The sequence below is a fragment of the Amblyomma maculatum genome, chromosome 8 (assembly GCF_055883805.1).
Source record: "Amblyomma maculatum isolate TAMU_Amacu chromosome 8, ASM5588380v1, whole genome shotgun sequence".
Lineage (NCBI taxonomy): Eukaryota > Metazoa > Arthropoda > Arachnida > Ixodida > Ixodidae > Amblyomma > Amblyomma maculatum.
In genome coordinates this window covers 103,412,458-103,437,491 of record NC_139351.1, presented here as the reverse complement: position 1 = coordinate 103,437,491, position 25,034 = coordinate 103,412,458, and the positions used below count along the sequence as shown (strand labels likewise).

The 25,034-nt window shown below is 44.3% G+C and overlaps 1 protein-coding gene and 1 long non-coding RNA gene across 3 annotated transcripts in view; one reads left to right on the top strand and one right to left on the bottom strand.

Moving 5' to 3' along the window:
- Positions 1-25,034, top strand: part of LOC146182056 (uncharacterized) — a 149,282-nt gene that overhangs the window by 67,972 nt on the left and 56,276 nt on the right. The window lies entirely within an intron of this gene.
- On the bottom strand, positions 1,440-23,999 carry LOC146182058 (lysosomal Pro-X carboxypeptidase-like). Its single transcript, XM_084577063.1, has 9 exons — positions 23,749-23,999; positions 21,973-22,113; positions 21,519-21,620; positions 19,272-19,453; positions 17,781-17,938; positions 11,211-11,380; positions 8,331-8,489; positions 7,735-7,922; positions 1,440-2,148 (listed from the first exon to the last, which is right to left on the bottom strand). The coding sequence occupies exons 1-9, from the start codon at positions 23,857-23,859 to the stop codon at positions 1,851-1,853; spliced, it is 1,509 nt and encodes a 502-aa protein (XP_084433189.1). The 5' UTR covers positions 23,860-23,999; the 3' UTR covers positions 1,440-1,850.

Below are 25,034 nucleotides of genomic sequence, written 5' to 3'. Positions count from 1 at the left end.
GGCGCGGTTCAGGTGTCCACAAAGCAAGTGTGACAGATACTGCGCCTTTCCCTTCCTGTAAACCAACCAAAGGAGCTGCATGTCATTGTCGGAGCTATGAGTTACGAAACATGAAACCCCGAATCTTAACCCTGGTATGACCAGCCGTCAGCGTTCACTGATTAGAAAGATCGGGATAGGCGTATCACCATTTTCGCACCTTTATTACAAAAACCTCGAATGCAATCAGAATGTAATGCAATCCCATGTAAGTTAAACATGTTTACCTTCAGAAACGGTCGCTATGCTCGTGCTTGCGTTAATACATCCTGAAATACGAGTTCATGCCATTCGCATGACAGAAAATTATGAAACCCAACGCGTGCAGTCAAGGGTAAAATTATGGCATATAATTATGACATCTGAGTGCGCAGTGGGGTGTCTTCTTTTTTCATTGGTTTTGTGAGATGCGGGTTGCTCGCTTCTCCTTATTCCCAACTGATTAGGTTCTACTTACCTTTCTTTTTGTTTCCTTTTAATTCCTTATAGCTGTTTCAGGTTCACAAGCGATGACACGACATGGCAGACAGCCGCCATTTGTCAATTTAGCCAATCACCGTATTAAATCGGGGAACTCTATCCTTCACTAGTCAGCGCGACGTGCCCAAACTCAACCAGTGACAAGAGAACGTAATCGTACGAAACAAAAAGAACTAGCTAAAGACAAAGCAATTTTCCTGCGAATGTGCACCTTTCTTGTTTTTTCTTACTTTTTGTCGATGCTTAAAATTTCAGCTCAGCACATCAGCTTACGCATCTGCGTCAGGTCCTAGAGTCCTTGTGTGTTCGGGAAAAAGTGGCACAGAGCACTCGGCTCACTTGCTGAATTTTAAAGCAAAAATGGCTGCTCCAACTAAACCCATATGTCTGTTGGGCGCGACAAGCGATGCAGAAAGAGGCGCCATTAATTATAGCGCCATGAGTGGGGGTGAAATTTTTTAATTCGCAGTTTGGCGACAGGGATTGATCCCAGACTATGGCTGTCGCCGCTGTCCGTGCTCTCTGCAGCGGTTTCTCCAGACCGATGAGGTGTCCGCCGGATAAAGCCATGGCTTCCACTCCACCGGCGTTTTTTGTGTTTAGTAGTCTGATTTGTAGATATTTTTGGCGAACCCATATCATACAATAAAGGTCTAGCTTCTCCCCGCAGGATTTCCATTCCTTAATCTAAGATGTTGGGTTCATGGTGTGTAACCAACACAGGTGGGTAAAGAAGTTTGTAGTCGAAAAGCATGCCACCCCTAATCTTAACCGAATAATAATAATGAAAGAATTATTCAAGATTGATGCCTAAAAAAAAAGAATAAGACAACCATTATTTTCTGGATGCAATGTGCAAAGTGCATTCATTAAGAAGCAAGAAAAGATACAATGCGTTTACATCGTAACGATACATGGGCCTTTGTTTAGAGCACAACACATTAGCGCAAATGGAAGCTGCAAGTATAACGTGACGCACTTGTGTATGAGGAAGTTCAGGTCCCGGTTTCCGAAAACGTATCCCCTTATCCCCCTAATATAAGGAATATAAAGAAGCAGAAGCAAAAATGTCCGGTTTTTTATGATAGTTCCCTGAAGATTGATACGTCATCGTAACTATACTCCCTGTTATTACTGTGCAGCAGTTATCCGCCAAGCCTGAATAGGACACGTACTGATCGCGCTCCTTTAGTACTGCTCAACGCACTATAATGACGCGCAATAGAGAAAGTATGAAGTGCAGGCATGACGTGACGTTCATGTTGCACGTCAACAACGCAAGATGTTACTTCCATTGTGCAGAATCGCTTGTATGCACTTATCGGCGAAGCTCACAGGAAGTGCCTGATTAGCATTTTCCGCCTCCTCTGCTGCTTCTTCTTCTTCTCGGACACTCTGGCCACAAGAACAGGTCGCCTGGCTCCCGAAGGACTGTAGGCGAAGTCCGAGATCCAATGGCGGATGTAGTTTTTCTCAATCTGCCGTGCCCGGACCACTTCCGGAGAGTCGTTGGAGCGAGCGAAGCGCATGTCGACGTGGTGCGCGGCGCCTGGGATCATCAGCACCACCACGTCGTCCGTGGGCGGCTCCAGCACGCCCAGAACTGACCAGGGATCCAGCTCACCGTTGCTGTGAAGAAATGCGGTGGATGAGAAAACTGGTCGAGTTGGCGTTAATACATTAGCAGCGTGTTAAAAAAAATTACAAGAGACTTAGCGACTAAAGTAGTGAAAGGCGAAAGCCTGAGTGCTGCATTCTACTACGCAACTGGCACTGATTAGTAGTCATTCAATTAATTAGTATTAAGTGGTAATAATTTACGTGGTTACTTAATTATCATTCATTATTCATGAATTAATGAATTACTTAATTTTTCATCCGTTAGTGCTTAATTATTTAGTCATTTATTAGTAACTGATCATTGATTGACATGGCCATATATAAGGCACGCATTCGCGCATACTGTGGTGGTGATGAGTGATTGGTCGAGACCTCTATGACGTCATCCCGCCTCGGCCAATCAGAGCCCCCGCAAAAGCGGGACACATTTTGTCCACGACAGCATGAGCCATTAAGGCTTTCGCCTTAAAAAAAGAACGAGAGCCATCGACGGTTCTGGATTCTACTACGTCTTCGGCTCTTGCCGACGTTTTTAAAGGTGCTAGATATATGAATCAGCACCAACTCGCGCAATTGCCTCTTCCCGATACATTTTTTGCACTACGGGCTCTATTTTCTGCACGCAACGTTTCACGTGTAGCGTTAACAGCCCTGCTGGCTTGACTGTTCACATAGCGGTGTGTGCGTGCAGCGGTTTCTTGGCGTGCGGAACACCAGCTCCGCCATTTCGACGTCTAGATCAGCGTCTGCGTTGTGTTACGTCTTTGACAGTGGCAGCTATAACAGCATGCCTACAATATCGACTGTCGTGAGCCTGTGACGTGTACGATTTCGCGGTTGTCCAGAATGAGCACCTTATCTGTGCATTTTTTATTCTTAATTCAAAAATTACCCCGTATTGCCCGATGGCGTTTTAGCAGGAGGTTACAATTTGGCAAAAATGCGTCACCGCTTGCAGAGCACTCTTGCGATTCCGAATGTCGGTTTCACTGTTGCATACTGCACAGTTTAAAAAAAATTAATTCGCAAATAATTTTATCCTGGAGCGGTACTTTCGAAGTTTACTGGAATGGCCTTGCCGTTTAGAAACGTCGAAAGGCTTTTTCAAGTAACTGCCACAATTAATCCCTGTTTCTTCCCTTAAATATTTGGTACAACAACTTTATTTATTCTCAGCTTCATTCTAGGAGAAGCAAGTTTTTCTCTTAATAAGTCATTTCTCATTGCTGTACAACTGTCTTCTCGTGCGTACTTGCCTAAAAGGAGCCTTACCACTGGATTGTGAATTTTCTCATGTTTGTCATTTAATAATTCTTGTGCAGGGTTCAATACAATACAAGCATAATCCACAAGTAGGTCGGACACAGGACAGTAAAGCAATTTTTTTATCCTTGGCCTCGAGAACCTAAATTTCGCTTAATGAAATTCACGTTATGTACCACGTGATGTACATGCGGACTCCATGAATAATCATTTGACAGTATAACACCCACGTATCTATATGTACATCTCCGGAATTGAAAAGCATTAACAGCGCGGTGCTAATTATTTTATGCAAAACGCAGTCATCTGCAAACAGACGTATACTGGAAGAAATATCTAGCGCGATATCATTTATATAAATTAAAAGCCGAAGTGGTCTAAGGACCGATCCTTGTGGGACCCCAGAAGTCACTTCAGCAATATCTTAAAACTTTTCACTAAAGACTACACGTTGGTAGCGCTTGAACAAGTAATTTTGCATCCATGTTATTACACCTGTGCCTAGAATTAACAATATTAGTTCATAAATAAAAAGTGAATAAGGTACGGTTTCAAAGACTTTTCGAAATTATTAGCTCTTACCCCATTGACCCCTAATGAGGTAATCATGTTAATAAGTAACATTAAAAACAATGTATCCGCTGGATACGACGACGTAAAAGTCATCTCACTAAAATATGTTTCTTCGTATGTATACTATGTTCTGGCTCACATTGCAAACCTCGTTTTCACAACAGGAGTGTTTCCTGGCGGCCTCCAAGTGGCTAGAGTTTGTCCAGTCTACAGAGGTGGCAACTGAAACCCATTTCTGTTCTACCTGTTATATCGAAAAGGTTTTGAAGGTGCCATCAACCGCAGGTTACAAAACTTCTTTGCTAAATATAACATTATAACTAATCCGCAGTAAGGGTTTTTGCAAAATAGATCATCAGAAAAAGCATTGCTAACAGTTAAAGACAAAATTATTGATAATATAGAAGCAAGAAAATAAACACTTGGTTTGTTTCTTGACCTCGGAAAAGCTTTCGACTGCGTTGATCACTCCATTCTCTTACATAAGTTCAATTGCTACGATATGCGTGGCATACTTTTAGCACTCCTCTCTAATTATTTAGCTAACCGTTTGCAATATGTCCGTATGAACTCTAATAATTCGGAGAAGCTAGCCATCAGGCAAGGTATACTACAGGGCTCAATTCTCGGCCTACTCGTATTTATAGCTTACAATAATGATATATCGAATATAACAGATTAAAATGACATGGTGATGTACGCTGATGGCATGAAAATGTTTTTCAGTGATTGAGATCTGTGCGCACTTGAAGTTAAGGCTAATTCATACCTCCCTAATCTTCACTCCTGGTTACAAGCTAATAATCTATCACTGAATCTTTCAAAACTCAGTACATCGTGTTCAGGTCTATTAATGCCATAGAGCACTATGCGCTTAACATTCGTTATGTTAATACTGCGATTGAAAGAGTCACTAGCCATAAATGTATGGTTGTTTGATTCAACGACACACTGCCTTGGAATACTTATATTTCAAAACTTACGTCCAGTTTAATCAGAGTAGCTGGTTGCCTTTAACGATTGACTAACATCATTCCTACATGGCTAAAGATATCATTTTTCACTTTTTTTATTACAGAATCTGTTACTGTATTCTGGTCTGGAGAACTGCGACAGCCGGTAGTTACAAAAAGTTAATTAAGCTACAAAAAAAAAAGCACTGAAGAGCAATTGAGGGATATCGCGGCCGACTACAGAATTTACCAAAACAGTATCTGTTCATTTAATATTGCATCCTTAAGGCAGATCACACATATTTGTTTCGACTGTTTCACATTCATAAAAACAACTATATGCCTCCACAGCCGACAGTTCTTCCACAATGTACCGCTTCAGAGCGCAAAGAAATCTAGTTCCTGAAATCCGGTCTAATTATGGTAAACAGACACTACGATGTAAAGTTCCCATAGTTCTTAACTTACATTTACCTCTTTCATTCAATTCTTCAATAAAACGGTTTAATGAGAGCACAATGCACCAAACAATACTTGATAACTATTAATCTTCAATTTTCATAATTATTCTAGAGATTTTCTCACAGTTTCCGAGTGTGTTCCGTGAGTTTTGCTTCTTAGTTACACAATTGCTTAGATTACTTTTTGGTTTTGATGTATGTTCTGTGAACTATGACGACAAGCGTTTGTTGCAAACATTTCTAGTTGCTTTGATTCATCCTTGTGTTGTATAAACGAGATATGCGTTCTTGTTTTGTTTTGTTTTTTTGTATCCTTTCTGAACTGATATGTTCAATTGCAATTCTTTTCTTTTGCCACTGTCCTGCCTTCTGTATATGGGTGCTGAGGCCTTTGTCAGGCAAGCCAGCCTTTTTCCTCTGCTTCTCCTTTTCCATGAAAGAAAAAATACAGTCTTTCTGGCCCCCGTCATCAACTTCAGATGTAAATTCATGGTAAAACTCAACGCGTTGTGTAGTAAATGATAAGCCTTTGCGGAATTCGTGCTGTACCTTTATGAACAAGTTATTCGCTACAAGGTCGTTCATTATTTCTCTGTACAAAATGTGCTCGAAAATTTTACATGAAACTGATGTTAACGGCATAGGCTTGTAATTTGATATATCATTTCTTGATGTATCAAATAGTTTTTCTGGACGTGGGACCTTGACACAGTCGGTGAAGCTAATCATGGCGTGTATTCAATAAACTTGCAAAAAACAAGCCGCAGGATCATTATTGAATCCTTTTTTAGTGTTACTGTTTTAAGTTATCTCCCCAGTCAGCCCATGAGGGCCCGAAAGCAGAATGCGCTAAAGCGGCCAAAAGCCATAATCATGGAATTGGAGGGACTTTGAAGAAATGCATAACTTAGCCTAAATCAATATATTAAAGCATTTCAATAACTAATAAGTTTCATTGAAAAGTGAATTTTCATTGTCTAGAAATGGCCAATAAATGAAATGCCAATGTCATGGTCACCAGTCGATTTCGCAGGTACAGCCTCGTCCACTTCTAGCTGTAACACGCTCACTGCTTTCAAAGCGTCATTGCTTCCGGCCCGGTCAAGCAATAAAGCTAGGTGGCAGACCATGTGAGGCAGCATGCCAGGGTCCCTGTGTGCTTGCACCGATTTGCATCAATATGTGTCTGCGTCGGACGCAGTGTTGCATTGAAAGCAGTGACAGTGTTATAGCTATAGAAGTGGATGACCCTGTACATAAGCTGTGGTACGTCGACAATTTCTGTGTGCGCATGCCTGTGTGTGTGCGCGCGTGTGTGTATGAGAGATAGCGAATTAGGGAATGAATGAGTGAGTGAGAGAGTGAGTGAGTGTGAGAGAGAATGAATGAGTGAGTTGTGCCTGTGTGCGTGCGTGTGCGTGCGTGCGTACGTGTAGTGCACTTGCGTGTGCGTGTGTGTATGTGTGAGAGAGAATGGAGTGAGTGAGCTGTGTGTGCGTGTGCGTGTGTGTGTGTGTGTGTGTGTGTGTGTGTGTGTGTGTGTGTGTGTGTGTGTGTGTGTGTGTGTGTGTGTGTGTGTGTGTGTGTGTGTGTGTGTGTGTGTGTGTGTGTGTGTGTGTGTGTGTGTGTGTGTGTGTGTGTGTGTGTGTGTGTGTGTGTGTGTGTGTGTGCGTGCGTGTAAATTACTTAGATGCAATTTGCTCTCTAATAAATGCGTCTTTTTTTTTTTTTTGAAGCTTGAAAAACGTCAGCACAGCCAAGAGGATTAACAGAATCGCAGTATTTCTTACTATGTTCCAAAATAGTATGGTGTCGTTTTGAATGCCGCTTTTAATTCTTAATACGTACCGCATATTTCGAAAAGCTGTCGCAGAGGGGGCTACACTGAGCCAAGCAGTAAGAAATGCAAATGGTCGTACAACAACAAACGGAATAAAGTTTCAGTATTCATCAAAATACTACTGCATAAATTTGCGCCGCGACAGACACAATTTTGCCTATTCGCCGAGTAGAATTTTTCATGGCGTATAAGATAGAAACGTTATAGTGCGGACTGAAGTCAAGAAATGAGGAATAAATTCGTATTTTTGTACAAAGCGATTGTTCCCTTCAATAATAAGCGAGCCTGTATTTCCGTGAGGCTTACTGTGAGACAAATAAATACAGACAGATGAAAGGCGGTGGCAATGATCGAGCCGTAGGATCGACGCGCAACTCTCGTAGCTATAGAACTCTGATGTCCATTGCTGTCCACGCATTGATGTCATTGCTAGCTACGCAAACCTTGCTGTAGCCTCTCAGTAGTTGTAAAAACTGCTAGAACAGAGTTAATGAAGCCGGCATACCTGAAGATGATGTTGGTGGCCGTCTCGAAGTTGTCCCCTCCATAGAGCATGATCGTTCTGTAGAAATCCGGTGCGATGCCAAACTCTTCCACGCATCTGTCCCTCTCGGCAGTGGCGTTCCAGGTGTAAGGGAAAAACATGTCAGTCACGCCATTCCCGCAGGTCGCCGTCATGAGCTCGTTACAAGTCTGCGAAAATGGTGCGACACTGTAATGAGGGTATCGACAACTGCTTCCTCGTGCTCTAATTGTGCTGGTATATCGGTGTCCCCGCGGTATCGCAACAATTTTTCGCGCCGCCTAAATATTGCAGCCCCTCAATAACTCCAGACGATATCGAAGTCAAATTGTTCTACATTCTATGTTCTCACATCGCTACTTCAGCTCTCATATTAGCTTCAGAGTCTTCACAGTTTGAAACCACGAAACTAGGAGGTGGAGATGCCTGTGAGGTGTAATATATATCGTCGGATGAGGCCCTGGGGTTATTCGCTTGCCGATCTTGAAATCGTTATGAGCGTTCTTCCCGGCATTCTAATATTGCCGTCACAATGTTTTGTAGATCTCGATATTTTCCGTTTAAATATCATCTCTCACCTGGAACCTGTAAGCCGCCAGGTTGCGCTGGAAGATGTAGAGGTCGTTGCACTGACGCTCTCCGGTGCTGTTGTACAGAACGCCGACTGCCCTGACAACGGCGTCCACCAAAGCCGACCTGTTGTTGGCTGGGCCATTAATGAAAGCTTTGCACGCCTCCTACGTGGATTGGAGACGAAGTGTAAATTAATTCGCTGTTTGCGCGACTATTAATCACCGACTCAATATATAAATCCTCATTTGACGTATTCAACAACGAACGTGCATTCTAATAACATGAAGGTAATTACATGATCTTCGTTTAATAAAATGACATTTGTTGCCGTCAAAAAATTTTGTTCTGAAGGAGATGAGCTAAAGGCGAAGAACTGACCTAAGCATAATCAGCCAAGTAATATGGAGGCGCACAAGTTATAAATCTGATACCAACGCTATGTAAACTGTACTGAGAAAACATAACCTTTACATATAGATAATATAAGCTTCGCTAACGTCATGCTAGGGAAGATGTTCACCATACGGGAGATGTACTAGCGTAGACGTATACCGGTTTACTGGAGTCATCCTGCGCGCAGGCACTGGCCTAGCTGTTGCAAGGCGTGGCCACTGCACCTCCACCGCGACCGTCCGGTAAGCCTGTATACGTCCACGCGAGTGCATCTCCGGTATGGTGAACCTTTCTAATAGAGGATTTTAGCATTGCGAAGGGATACTACCATAGAGGCATGCATGTTTACCATAGGCCTCCGACGCTAGCGTAGTGTCCACACCTTGCTCCTCACTGCATGTACGAAGCAAGCGTTTGGTAAACTGGTATACGTCTGCAGTAGCACCTTCTCTGCTACTTTGAAATTATCTAATGTGAGCATAGGAGCATGCTTCCAGCCCTTCTGTATATGCATGTATGAGAGACTTCTGAGAGCCGCTTACGAAAACACTTTACTAAATACGCATGATTCTGTTGACTTACGCCGTAATTACTGCCGACCGCCAAAATCAAGGGCCATTTTCCTTCTTGCTCATATCACTTAATTTCAGTCTAGAATGAATACAGTGAGCGATGTAATCAGAAAAAAAAAAGTATTCTCGTTATTCTTATGTGATCATTACTAAATATACATCACACTGAAGGTCATATTTCCATCGTAAACCTTCGCAAGCCCTGTATTCCCTTGAATCTTTTCTTAACTCCAGTAGAAGCCAACGCCTCGTTCTCGCTTGCTTTTACTCTTCTTAACAAACACAGTTATAATGGCTTGCTAAAACACGGTTAAACTTCAGCGCGTGCAAATCTGTGACATGTGCAGATATCTACAATAACGTGTGAGAATGATAGGATACAGTGAACACATTATGAAAGAACGAAAATACCACGCTACCGCAATGGGATTTGTCCGTGTCGTTTCCAAGTAATGTTTAAAAAAAAAAAGAGAGAGAAGACTCCGCTACTCAATACTGCAGTTGGGACAATGGTCCTTAGGATGACTGGGGAGGCATTGCTCGGAATGCTGCTACACCATTCATTTCATTACCTTCTGACTGCGTTGTGATGAACTACAGCCCAGCACATTCAGCCTAATTAGGCGACACTGAGTTCCGCGAATTTTTCAAGAAGACGCATCTACAGGCGAGTAATATGCACATGCATTGGACTGTCATAAAGTCACTCGGAAAACACGCATGAAAAAGCTACTCTCTTAAGAGCATTTGCACCATATTCTTCATGACGCACGTATTTTAACCGTGGGATTATTTAGATATATTTATTCATTTATGTCCTTGCTTATTCTCCCCACCGGGGTAGCACAACTGCGCCCAGGGATGTGAGATCAAATCCTGGCCTCAGAGGCCGCTTTTCGGCGGAAGCGAAAAGGAATGCCGGTGTGCTGTGCGATTTCAGTGCACGTTAATGAACCCCAGATGGTCGAAATTCCCGCCGCCCTCCACTGTGGCTTCTCTCATTGCCTGGGCCGCTTTGGGACGTTAAACCTCATAAACCAAACAAAACAAAACTTGCTTCGTTTAATGAGTCTATCTATTTATTTCTATGGTTACCGAAGAAAATTTCGAGGGTGGCACATAAACGCAGGGCATACACTTGCCTCCATAAAAATTATCTGTCGCATAGGGTAAATAAGCTTGATAAAACTGTCGCTCCATTGATACGTCCTAGACAGAATTACATTTAAAAAGCAGTTATCAAACACCATACGACAATATGGACCGAACGAGATTCGCGCATTGCAGCAGACGACAGCGCAGCTGGCGATGCCCACCGCGGCCGCTATAAGCATTGAGAAAATAATAGTAAGAAAACTTGGAGATCGCCTAAACATCGCCTTAAGGGGAAAACACGATTGCCCATGCTCTCATATCCGAAATACACTGCACGACATGCTGCGCCGCTATATGGCATTCATGCTTAAGTAAAACCGTGTACCGTGACAGAGATGTTGATGGCAGTGCTTATTCACCACTTTCAAGTCGTTCAGGATAAAGGCTTTGCAATATTTTGTTTACTGATTTACTTTTCTGCTTTGTTTAACCTCGTTTTTGGCGATGATAGCCTCAGTTTCTTATGGGCCATTAAGCCCAACACATCACACTTTCTGTATTGTTCTCACTATTATCCTGTTTTATTTGAATATCACAATTTCTGCAAATGTTCTGCTCTTTCGCATAGTTCTTATGTTCAAAAATTTACCATCATTTCCACAAAGCCACCACGCACTTATTGCCTCTCTTTAGCAAGCTGTGCAACGGTAGCAGATACTGTCATCTTCCTTCGAGGTTTTCGCCTGTTCTGCAATTCATTTCAAATTACAAAATATAGTTATCGGTTAACTGAAAATTAGAGGGCGCCTGCACGTTGTAACGTACCCGCACGGGATGGGCAGGCAGTGCGCCGACAAGATCCGAGGGTTCTGGAAAGTTTGCCAGGGCCAAGGTAGCGTAGGTCTCCTTAATCCAATCCCTGAGAAGCGTGTAGTTGCTGGGGTGCAGGCTTTGGCAGAGGCCGAATTTCTCCCTCAGCTGTCGGCAACCGGCCTCTGCAATATATATAGGAACCAAGTGGCATTTATACGCATGTCAGCGTTTAAACGCCATGCGCATGTGGCGCGTGACGCAATCGTCTGAGGAGCTGCAGGCCGCCGAACTACTTTCGTTCATTGCTTCGCTGATGTTCTGTACTTGAAGAAAACTGCAGGCGAACATGGCGAAGTTTACAGAGGTGAAATTTGTTTTCCTAGCGCGGTGGCGCTTTTTCAGCGAAGAAGCTGCCGACGTTCGCTTCGTCGGAGCTATTGTTTGAGCCGTACATCGAATTCGGTGAAAGGCGGTATTAACGGGGATATACTGGCTACCTCAGCTTTTGCTTCTCTCACTAGGTTTAAACCATGTTAGACACCAACAGATTTGTTTATTTCTGCATATCCCTCTCGTCAACCACCACCTGTGTTTATAAGGTGCTGTTAGCTATTGTTGATAAAAACCACAGGAAGGGCACTTGTGGCTACACATTGCTAATTATTATACGGAAATGTGTCGAAACGTCACTCCTTACAACTCCCTGCACAGCGTTCGGCACCACAGCGCTTTTTCATTGTGGCGAGTCTTTATCGTCAGTGTTACCTTGAATATTCGCACTTGTTTAAAGCACGTCTTTATATGCCGGATGGTATTTCGCATAGTTTGTTAGATAACGACTGCATGGTAATTAGCAAGAGCTACCTGAACACGAAGTACAAACCTGTTTCCTAAAGCTCTCCGCATTTAACCTAACCACACTAAATCAGCCGTCACTTTATTATTGTTGTTTTCTGGTTTGGTGATCTCGAATTAGCCGCGGTTAGCCAGTCTCGTCAGTGGAATTTTGTGCTAGCGGCGCTGGCTGTGCTCAAGCAACTTTGGTCAGCAGTGGCTTCTTTCAGTAAAAGCAATACTTAGCACGCTAAAACCCGACCACGAATGATGTGTGAAGCCTCCGTCGAGGTCAGCGAAAAAAAACAAACAAATTGGGGGTATAATCTGTGCTACGTCTAGGTAATTGCACTTCAGGAATGCATACGCGCTGGTGTCTGGTATGTAGGCATGAACAAAGTACAGATTGTGAGGAAACTCAGATTGTGAGGGGAGAACACAGAACCTAGAAGCTATACCACCGATTTTTTTCTTTTATTGCACTCGAAATATTCTGCATTTACGCAAAAACAGTTTGTAGTATTTGACTGACCTAGTATATCTAAAATGTTTAATGATTCTAATGTTTCAATGTGCGGGATACAGTCAGGTGCTGTATCTACAAGTATGGTAACTCTACAATACCTTAAAGTAGCTTCCTTTAATTAGTGTTTTCTCTCACCGGCGGTGTGTCAAGACCGGCGTGATGTACCGCCATCTTGCTTCCCCATATACTATGCAAGCCTAACACTATTTATTAGCCCATTACAAGAGGGAAAACCGTCCTCGTTTTATATAGGAAGATACCTCACTTTTTGAGAGCTAAGCGAAAAAAATCTCTCTAAAAGTAATTTGGAGGTCACCCCAGAAGAGAACTGCGTTCCTGCATGTACGGCAAAAAAGTCTCCTTTTTTTTTTTTTTTCAGCCTGTCCGAATCGGCTGTAGAATCTCCAGCACTTTAGTGCGCAACACAATCTGCAACGCGCTGTGCATTCCATATCGTCGTCTGCATCAACTTCCACCTGTGTACAGAAAGCTTTTGCATGTCCTACCCGGCTTAATTACGTTGAAACCCTCGGATCATCTCTTTTTTGAAATATCCCTGTTTGTTTATATATTTTGTATGTCTGTGGTATCGTACCCCGTCTCGACATTCAAGAGCAGATGCTCGCTTCATGTTGTGTTCACTTGGTTCGGATTCACAAGATATTTCAGTTATCAAGTCCGTGCTCCGACTTACATGATGATATTCGAGGCCTTCCTCAAGCGTGGGCGCAGATTAAATCTCCCAGAAAGCGCTCAGACATGCGGATGAATGCATGCATGTCATCAACGAGTGAAGCGTGATTCGAGAATGTGACGTTTCATATTTTCTGCGTAGTGAAAAGGCGTATATTCTTTTGAAAATTATGAGAAATATTAGAAAAATACATTATTCGTGCAACATCACCTTTCATGCGCTAGAATAAATACAAAAGCCTTCCAGTGTGGGCCATTATGCACGCACGTATATACAAGAGGAGGCGACACGCTAGGCTGGCATATAAGGCAATTAATCAGTGCGCTTGTTCTGTACAGCGAAGCTGCTGTTGGATATGCCTTATTTTCCAGCAAATAATTATACAATCAAAACAAAGGTATGCTGCCAAATTTAAAATAATAGTACACGCGCTCTCCAGAGGGAGAAACGCTTAACCAGCTGATGTATGCTAGTCGAGTTTAGGCGTATACGTTACGACGGGCAATGATTAAAGTTGGGTGTACAATTTCCCTATTTTTCCCACTCACAAGCCACGGAAATAAATTCACAAATCTAGAAACTAAATGCTACAGCGAGGCAATCACTATGGGATCACATTTACTGCATGGCCGACAGTTCAAGATCACGGCAGGTGATTTATAGAATGATGTGCGCGCAGTTTCTCACTGATATGTCGTGCCAACCGAAACGTCGCAGTGCACGCGTGGCTTTACAGATCTCTCGGAGCTTAAGTGTTCGCGCCTTACAACAGCACAAAACTCACCGACTACACGCTTGTGTCTTCCCGAAGCGCAATCTGCTGTTTGGTCTGCAGAATATGACGCCCTCGATCTCTTCGCGTTGTTGTTCCGATCTCATCGCACAGGAACCACGGTGCGCGTCAGCCAGTCGCCAACGCGTGATTTTGTCTGTACTCCTTTAATTATCCCTGAACCTTTGTTAACCATTACCCCGCCGTTATAGCCCAGTGGTTAGGGCGCTCGACTGCTAATCCCAAGGACGCACTCCGAGAGTTTCGCTTCCATCAAAACGCAGCCGCCAGCGGTCGGGAGCGAACCCAGGAACTCCGGCACAGCAGTCGGGCGTCTTACCACTGCACCACCGCGGCGGGGCGGTTTACTTTCGGGAATGCTGGTTATTTTTATTTATTTTTTTTTTGCCTAAAGGCATAGGTACACTGGAGATTAAAAGTGAGTCAGAGAACCACTTATTCGTTCACCTGACCTCTGTTATCTGCAAATTACAGGGCCTCGGGAGAGTGAGTGCGACTACATGGACGTCCGGGTGAATACCATCCCTTTCGAATATAAGATCTTCAACTTTGTCTGCTGATTTACACCACACTTCACATATGTGTCGTCGTCTTGGTTAAATTTCTCTTTTTTTAGCTGCGTGTTCCTAAGGCACTTTGGCATAGCTTCAAATAGTAGGGCACTGCCCCTTGAGGTAATAAAGGTTCCTTCGTTAACTGCCTTTTATAAATTCGAAGTAATTCAACACTCTGGTTATTTCCCATTAATTTATCTAAATTTACTGCCTATGATTTTACCTGTCGTTTAAAGCTCTATTTTGCTCCATCCATGTGCCCAGCATACTCACTGGATAGTTTCCTAGTTCCTCCATTTTCAGGCAACTTTATTTAAGGGAATGTTTTTAAATACTTCAGCCTTCTTCCTGTTACTGTCTAATTTCCTCGGGCTTTCGTTATATGATCAGCTTTCAGTGGTTCTAGAGATGTCCAGCGTATGCCTTCCTTCCTCTACAGCTTCGTTTGGAGTTTTGCCGTAGGTCTGCAGTGCTAACCTTCCAACAGTTCTCTGAATTATTTTTAATCTCCACGTTACCTCTGTCTTTAGGCAGAAAACCGCATTCACGAAAGCAAGCACTGGCAACCTTATTCATTTCCATATACCCCTGATAATCCCCCAGAATATCCCCTCTAGAATATTTCCCTCATTACCTGGTATCTGTTGTTCCCCCACAATGACTGAGGGATGCAGCGGCACCTCGCTACGGTGGCTGCCACCGTAACCTTGCGACATTCGGCTATGCGGTAGATCGACTCATCGATAACAGATGGCGGTAATGGTTCTAGGGCTGAGGGCTGTAGAACCAAAGCGCGTGTGCGCGGGAACTTTCGCGCAGGCACGCAGACGCAGAAGATGTTGTTAGGGCTGATAAAAGAAGTCCCGAACGCCGCCCTAAACACGTGATTAGCGTAACCGAGAAGATCTGTGGCCGAATCCAAGAATGTGTTCGCCGATCGCGCAACACATACCCATTCATCTGACAATTCACTCACAGAGATATACCGAGTGTCTCAGCTAACTTGAGCCAAGAACTAAAGTACAAAATATTCGGAGCAGCTGAGGGGAACCGGTTGTAAATTGCTCCCATCACTTTCACAAAACATGTAATTATTGTTTTGTAATTAAGCTGGAGTGAATATTGCTGCAAAACGTATCAATAACCTTAGATATGCGGATGATACCACTTTATTGGCAGAAAGTGAAGTGGAACTCAAGAGACTTCTGATGCGCATACAAGAAGCAAATTACGAGCGCTGCGACGGAGAACAACAACGAGAGAGTAAAGACAAGGACAGGCGCTACTATCAACTGATAGGGCGTCTTGCCCTATCAAGTCCTGGAGCATCAAGGGACAAGAAGTGGAAGCGGTGACAGATTTTCTCTTCTTGGGCTCCAAGATTACCTCGGAAGGAGACTGCAGCCATGAAATTAGGAGACGCCTGCTTCTGGGAAAGAGAGCAATGGTTAGCCTTGACCGCCTAGTAAAGAGCAGAGACATTAGTCTGCCAGCCATGATCCGCATAACTCGTGCTATGGTCTTTCCAGTTGTGATGTATGGATGCGAGAGTTGGACTGTGAAAAAGGCTGACCGCCGAAAAATTGACGCGTTTGAATTGTGGTGCTGGCGAAGACTCTTGAGAGTTCCTTGGACGGCCAGAAGATCAAATCAGTCGATATTGTCGACCATAAACCCTGACTGCTCATTGGAGGGTCAAATTTTAAAGTTAAAGCTCAGCTACTTTGGTCATCTGATGAGAAGAGAGGAGTCGGTGGAGAAATATTTGATGTTGGGAAAGGTTGAGGGTCGCCGGAGAAGGGGTAGGCAGCGAACGCGATGGTTAGATGGCATCATCGAGGCACTGCAGATGAAGTTATGTGATGTTAAGAAGATAGTGAGAGACCGGAAAGCGTGGCGTGACATATGGTCCATAGGGTCACGAAGAGTCGAACACGACTGAACGACTGAACTGAACTGAATTAATCAAATTTTAAAATATATTTTGGCGACGGTACACTGTCGCTGCAACTTGCACCATCACGCGCGCCAAAGGAACCGGGAAGAGGGGGTGGGGCTGACGCAGGCGAGAAAAGTCATCGCCATTACAATTGCAGATAAATGGCAAAGTGAAGAAATACTAAAGTAAATCAGTAAAGTTCGCCACAAGCGTATGGAAATCGTGCTTATACACCCAGGGCTTAAAGCCGGGTGAAAGGGAAAGGGGGGGGGGGGGGGGGGAGAGGGGGGAGTGTTAAGAGGGGTCTGAGATCCCCCCGCAATCGAATGTATAAGGACTGCGCGAATATGAAGCAGGTTGTCATGTTTTATTCTTGTCAGTGAGTTTTAAATAGGAACCATTAACACATTTTCAAACACCGGAGGCAAAGTTTACTAATTATTTTCCCCCTTTGTATAAAACGATGTGCGAGGCAGGCCACCAGCCGCTTTCTCTCTCCCTCTTTATTTCCCCTTCCACCTAAGCTCGAATCACTAGAGACCCCCCTCCGACGGAGCCAGACACTAAGTACTGCTTACACCGAACAGGCTTCATTGAATTCATTTTATCCAGCCTTCTCATTACACACACACACACACACACACACACACACACACACACACACACACACACACACACGCACACGCACACGCACACGCACACGCACACGCACACACGCACACACGCACACGCACACGCACACGCACACGCACACGCACACGCACGCACACGCACACGCACACGCACACACACACACACACACACACACACACACACACACACACACACACACACACACACACACACACACACACACACACACACACACACACACACACACCTTACGCAGACTTTTGCAAAACATGTAACGTGCGACGAGTCGTAGGGAGAAGTGGCTATCATAAACCACATTTTATGCTCGCGGAGAATACTCCAGAGATTAAGGCAAAGTGATTGCCCGATTTTATGAAGAACGCATCCCATTGCACCCTAGCTAACTCTCGGGATTAAAATTCACTCGTCGAGATTTATCCTGCTGTTTCGATCTTAAGAAACGCGAAGCTTGTAAACCACTTCTAGAATTAAAAACAAACCTAAAACTCGCTGCAACAAAACAGACACATCAAACAAAGAGTTTGGCACATGATAAATTCAGTTTAATATGGCAGAACAAAAAATAACAAGCAGCACAACACAACTTACCCGAGTATCCGAGCCTCTGCAGCTCGGTCCACGATTTTCTGATGGCATCGGTACACAGCTCGGATTCTCGTTCGAAAGCGGACGTCACTGCCTCGTTGAACTTCCCGCAAGGCACGAGTCCCGGAGACATATTGATTGGAGCACTGCCGGAGAGCACTCTGGAAAGGCGCCGCAAGTCTATGAGCTCTCAACCGTCACAGAACAATACGAACTTAATTTATTTTTCACTGATCTCGGAAATCTATGTGAGCAGATACTCACGGAGCATTAACAAGCGCGCGATAATAATTTCTAGTGCCTCTGAAAGTTCGCTTTGCCTCCTTTCAACTGAGCGAATCTTTAGGACTATATTTCCTGTCCAAGTGGCTTTTAAATCCAGGGACTATCGTCATCATAATCACCAACCAAAGTGCGCACAACGATGAGAAAATTTCCTTCCCCGTCTATCGTGAACTGGCCTGCTGCCATGCCAGCCACAGCTGCTTTACCCGAGAAAATTTCTCAATAATATCTTCCCAACGGCAACGTTTTGCCGGGAATACGCGTTCTGCCACCTTCCTGACAGCTCGTATTAGCCTCAGTGGAGATCACTTACGTGTCCTCAGCATTACACACCCCGTCCAAGGCAAATAACCAATTAATTTTTTTCTTTGATATACTGTTATTCACCGTCTTACCATGCTGCCTGTCAAAAATATATTTCTCTTCTTTTCTGTATCTCGAATCTCTCTCCATTGATTTCATTTCGTTAGCATACAAGTTAGTATTGCCCGAAGTATTCGATTGTTGGCCGTTCCACCACACCATTGAGACATACGCTTGGTTTTTACGCCTGAATGAATTTTATAATGAAGCATATAAAAAATGTGTTCACAGTGTTTTCCCTTGGAACTTTGGGGAACCGATTTTGAGTACACTCTGCAAGTGTTCTCATGCATTGTCTGCATATGTCATTGGCATTTACGCCTCAAGTATCACCTTAAGAATGAGAGGGATTCTGGGCGGTTTTGTTCGCGACCTCTTTTCTTGCATTGAGGAAAAGGACGTAAGCTTTCTGTAAAGAAATGCACAGAATTTTGGCTAAAATTCTAATATCGCGTGAAAGCAGTGTTGCTCAGGTTTTGCTCTTCTGTCGCCTCGCTTTGTGTAGTTGGCTGGAATGGGACCCGCATTTATCACCAATTAAATATATATGCTTTTACTGATTGCCAGCGAGACTGCATCCCCATACTGCGAGACTTTCTGTTGCCACGGCAGCGCGTTTTTATGCAGCTGTCGACCAATGACAGCTGGCCCGCACGCAAGATTCGATTTTGTTCGTGCTAGTAGCCTCCGCACTAGTGACTTCCCGCTAATTTTTTTTTTTTCTTTCATACACCAAGTGCCTTGCTTTTTTTCTTCTGAAAGTTCCTGTTTTTCTGGCTTTTCAAGCTTCACAGCATGCAACAACGCGTGAATATGCCGCTTGTATAAAATATGGCCCCTACTTACGCGTTGACGATGTGTGGGTACTTGAGCCTGAACCAGGCTGCCAGCATGCCGCCGTAGGAGCCTCCGAAGGCGACCACGGGACTCTTCTCGGCCCCGGGCAGCGTGTACTTCAAGTGTAGGATGAGGTCGGCGTAGTCGGCAAGCGCTTGCTCCGAACTAAGGTAGCCAATATTGTGAGGACTCTGCAGCGGGTGAAAGTCATCACCGTCACCCACTCTGAATTTATCACCACCATAAAGTGAGCTCGATTTGCGGCATGATTCGTATCCCCCTTGATTCCAACGAGATAGTTCTATCCGAAGACCATCCTATCTCAGTAACGTGCCAAAGTTCATCACGCCACGTACTTACCTTATATCCGCTTAACACCGGTTACGAGTCCCATGCTTCAATATTGGCTCCGTCCAATTGTTATTTCCTCTGAATACTTCATCCCTTAATTTAACATTATTTTTCCTCCAGATTCCAGCGAAGGTGGCGCGGAGCCATTTTTCCTCACTCTTCAAGCTGTTCTTTATCTGTATTTCAAGGTCCAGGTTAACATTTGCCATATGCTTTGTCATATGCCACTGATTTCTGTCCGCAGGCCGCGTCCGCAGGCCGCGTCCGCAGACCGCGTCAGCGATATCGTGTCCGCCGCAGTTGTCAATAATTGTGAAGTGGTAGAGGTTAATGAATGATGTCAATTGACAGAGGGTGGAGAGATGCGTCCGAAAAAATAATTAGACCAATAAGCTAATCAGATGTAAAAGTAAAGAAAAAATTGGTCTCATTAGCCATGGCTTAGTGCCACATTTGAATGTATCAAATACTCAGATAATTAATTCAGTCAATTAAGCTGACGTCAAGGATGTGACGTCACGCAACCTGAAGTTGAGCCAAAGAAAGGCATAGGAAGGATGGGCCCGAAATTTGAAAGTACCAAAGACTAAAGTAGTTAATTAAGGCAGTCAATTAAGGTGACGTTAAGGATGCAACGTCACGCAACAGGAAGTAGAGCCGAAAAAAGGGCATAGGAAAGGATTGTTGCACAATTTGAAAGTACGTACCTAAGACTAAAATGGGTAAACAAGAAGTGAATTAATGCGACGTAGATGATGTGACGTCACGCAACCAGAAGTAGAGCCGAAAAAAAGGCATAGGGAGGGATTAGCGCGCAACTTGAAAGTACCGAAGACGAACATTGGTAAATAAGAAATGAATTAAGCCACTAGAAACAACCAACAGCAGCAACCGTGCTTTCGCATTACTCCAATGCATATTCTGCAGTGTTCTTTAATTTTTAATAATTTTTAAAGTTCACTTTCCTTGGCTTGCCGCCCGACCTGCAGTGGTGCTTTCCCGTTTCTGTTTCGCAGCATAATGTACAGCGGTTATGCCCTATGTTTTTCCATGTTGTGCGGTAGCTTTCTCGTTAAGTGATGACAGTGAATTATGTTACGTTCAAATGAAGGTTTGCAAACTCTTCTTTCCAAGGAGCAACATTTAGATGCAATCCCAGCCAGCGGCAATACACAGGCATCATCAGTGCATTCATCTTTGCGTGCCGACCTAGAAGTAATAGGCAGTGTCAACAGCTCACTCATTTTGTGACTGGTTCATGAAGCGATAGACAGGCGCAAGCCCCCTTTGAATCGAGGCGGTAGTGACGCCACCTCGCCTAAGTGAAATAAAGTGACTTTATTAGTTTTTTACTTTTTCGCTATTTACTCAGCTGCTTCTTTTTTCCCTCCTACGATTTCTTTTTCTTTCTGTGTTCTGAGATATTCAATTTCAATTGTGTGGTAGCTCGTGTAGTCGTTTTATTTGGTTTTAAGGCGAAAGTCTTTAATGTCTCAGGCTCACGTCCGGCGTCCTGTCCCACTATAGCTGTCAATCATCCCGACAGCCACGCTGGCGCGAGAGAAACGTAGTTCTTGTCTAGCGTCATGCCAGCGCGGTCGCCATGGAGACCGTTGCCGCTAGTCAGTAGCCGAAAATGACAGTTAGTGGTAATTAGTGATAGCGACAGTGATGATGATAATGACAGAGATGACTATGACATCATCATCTGGTGATGTCTGGCCATCCTTTCGGCATTTTGATGTTACTTTGGCAGTTGCAAACAAGTAGCCTGCATGGTGCGATTCGCGCACTGCATGACAATCATAGAACGAGATGTCACCGGAATCGCTTCTCGGGGCGAAAGAGTCAGAAGCGCATGTCAGAAGACGCGCTACCGAGAAAAGGAGTTAGGCATGCAATCACCTCATAGGACTTGTCTCCAAACGGCAACGACTGCCCATAGTAACGATGCTCGGCGAATACGACGAGGGCATGGAACTCCGGCGCCCAGTCCCACATGATGCCCTGAAACAGATATATACATACATCTGATCATTCGGAAAACTATCCGCTAATTAACCGAGCCCTTCTTTCGTTTCACGGTGACCAAGGCATCTGTTTGGGTGCCGAAACGTCAATGCTTTTCATTGCGTTAAACTTTGAAGAGTCAGCGTGTTTGCCGATCTCTGTGACCCTCTTATCAGACGCATGCCCACTGTGCCTGATAAAAGAATGGTAGTTAATCAAGTAACGTCCGGTTTTAGACATCTCCTAGTAATAGCATGCACATTAAATTAAGGTCATGCTTTGGAAACGAAACGTGCGGTGAAAGTCATGTTAAATTCTTCATGCGGCTGTGTCTTGCGTCAGAGCTCACCGTATTTCTTATGAAGTTCTCCAGTTCATCCTCGTTGCCGGTGTAGAAGAATATTGGTCCACCGTTGTGGTCCCAATACTGGTCTGCCATAACATAGCGGATCTCGAAGGTCTTATTGTTGTGAAAGGCAAAGTGGTCCAACTGGAAATGGAAAGGCAAATTTAGTGACTAACTCTTGACTAAGAAACATGACAGTGCTTAGAAGATTGCAATGAATTCAACAGCAGAAGAACGGAAATCTGAGCTAGTTGGTGCATTGCAAAATCAAAAAACAGCGCCGCTACTTGAGACAGAGGAAGAGAATTACGGACAAGCGATGACTAACAACTGAAGTTTATTTGAAAAAATATTAACTATCCACGCCTACGGTGCTTCTGCATGATAGTGAAATTGTATATCTCGATTCACATGATTAGACTGCCGCTTGTTTGGGTGCGCATGCGTCATGGTCCTTGAGGAAAAAGGTGTATATTACCTGCGTATTTTTCTGTCCGTTATTCTCTTCCTCTCTTTATCTCAAGTAGCGGCGCTATTTTTTTATTTTGAATTAAACAGTTCATAAACCGCTGGTTTATGAACTGTTTTCATATATATACACTTCGATCGGGCCTAAGAAACAACGTTTCTTCCTTTTGCATCATCCTAACGAAACCATCCAGTTTGCATATGAAAAAGTAAACTATGAATACTTTGAAAACTTGAGGTCGGTCAGCGTCAGCATATTCTGAAATAGAGTATCGAATCAAATGTTGCTGTTTTTTTCTGTGATTTGCTAAATGGTCCTGAGACGTATCCTATCATAACTACTTGGCAGCCTGTGATTCAGCTATTTCTGCCTACTATAAGGTCTAAAAAATGATTGCTCTATAATTGAAATATGCTATAAAATCTTTCCTCGTCTCAGTGAAATAACTTACCTTTCTGAACCAAACTGTTTCTTGTATAGCACGTCTATAAACCTCGCTGCTAGCTTTTTTTTTTTTTCCTCATCTTTGCAGGGCACTCACATGGTCCAAGGAGGTTTTCTTCAAAGTGCGGATAGCATGCTTTCGTTGGCTTTGTACATGTTATACTCACTGCAAACAGCCCTGATCACGTTTCTTTTGTATGTGCAGAGCACTGTAGAAAAGGGTACAAAAAGGACAACCAGGCAAAACCCATCTACTACGAAAATTATAGTTGCATCTTCTGAGCGACTCACTATCACGTTTTGCTTCATGATCCTAATGTTTTCGTCATTAGTGTTAGTCTATAGTGCTACATTTGGGTGCGGAGTTAACTGATGAGATACAGTTGCTAAATAAATGCCTACCGTGCCACGTTAGCATACAGCTGCTTTCCTGCTTAACATCAAGAAAAAAAAAACGGCTGAAGAACTCCGCACCTTTTTGGCCGGACAGCCAGTCACCGAGATTCACAGCGGAACTTTTTCCGGTACTGCGCTTTCGAGGAATGCAGAGGTTTTTGGTCTGCATAATGCGGGCACTTAGCGGCAGCTTCACTCTGTTTAGAAATCCTTGTCATATCAGAATTTGGACTATATGGCACTATACCGGACATGTCTCATTTTTCCACATGTCATTTTACTACGCCAAATACAAACTATGTAACTGGCGGTCTGTTCAGGAAAGGCTTCCAGAGAAAGGAATTTCACGGAAGCTATGGAACGAACGCCGAATGTCCGTCTTGCCTAAACACATTCCGGCTGACATGTCTGAGAAGTGAGGTGTTTTGACTGGTAATAACTATTTACCTTCGTCCTAAACTTGTACTTACCTTCGTCCTAAACTTGTACTCCTTGTACGACGTGTCGAGCGCAGCTTGTGACGCCAACAGAAGAGCGCTGAAAGTGCACAGCCAGTGCAGAGCGGCACTTGTACTTGTCATGTTTAAGTTGTCCTCTCTTCCCTGGTCTGCTGTCTCAAAACTGTCTTCGATGTAGCTTCCTATGAACTACAAGCCATCACACTATTCCCTTTCAATAGCACACGCTTCCAACGCCCTGCCTCAGACGCTGTCTCTCTGGCTTCAGTCCAAACACTGCTCTACATAGCGGTATCGATACTATCGCTTACCGTGGTCGCTCCACGATAACGGACGTACCCTCTAATCCTGTTTTCCGGCCGCTCTTGTTGATCTTCATTGTCGTAGGCGGTGGAGATAACCGTAACAAGATAACTGCAGGGCTGTACTACCAGGTATGACTCAGGCCAAAGTCACGTGGAGTACAGAGAAAGATGCCTCGAACGGCGCCTAAGAGCTCGGCTCCACGTTACGTGGATAACAAAGGTCCTACGGTAAGGTCTAAATGTTCCGTTTCTCGTGACTAGCTGTTTGGGACAGTGCGCTGTTTGCTCAAGGTGATTCTTGGCAGTGTTCGGTTTCCCATCGAGAAGAGGACCCGAGATAAACGATTTGTGCTTCTGGCATTGTGGAGGATTTAATGTTAGAATGGATGAGGGACAAAAAATTGAGAGCACTCTAAATCTACACTGCATAAATGCGAAAGCTGGAGTTTTGGTGCTGCACACGGTGCATTACGTTTGCTCTCATCATTATTATCAACTAAGTGCACCGCCATTATCAATGCTACTGTCATACAGCTGTAAACGTCACAACACCTGCGGCGCTCCTGGCGGAGAGAGCGGGAGTTAGGCCGCCGTTCATGCGCACTGCACTGCCGTCTCTCACGGACAGCGCGAGTTGGTCGCCCAGCTTTGAGGCGTGACGTCATAACACCTGTGGCGCTCCTGGCGGAGAGAGCGGGAGTTAGGCCGCCGTTCATGCGCACCGCCGTCTCTCACGGACGGCGCGAGTTGGTCGCCCAGCTTTGAGGCGTGACGTCACACAGAGGTCATGCGAAAGGTCATTTCATGTGCACCGCCGTCGCACCGCAAAGGCTTGAAAGTGAAAGTGCTTTAGCAATAAAATGTTTCCATCCTCCACCGTCTTTCCTCGGCTAAGGCGACATGTTGCTCTGGACTACGTCACCGGTTCCACACCAGGTCGCGACGGCTGTATTGCCGACGGTGGCGAGTTCCGATAGGGTTACACTTCGGCGC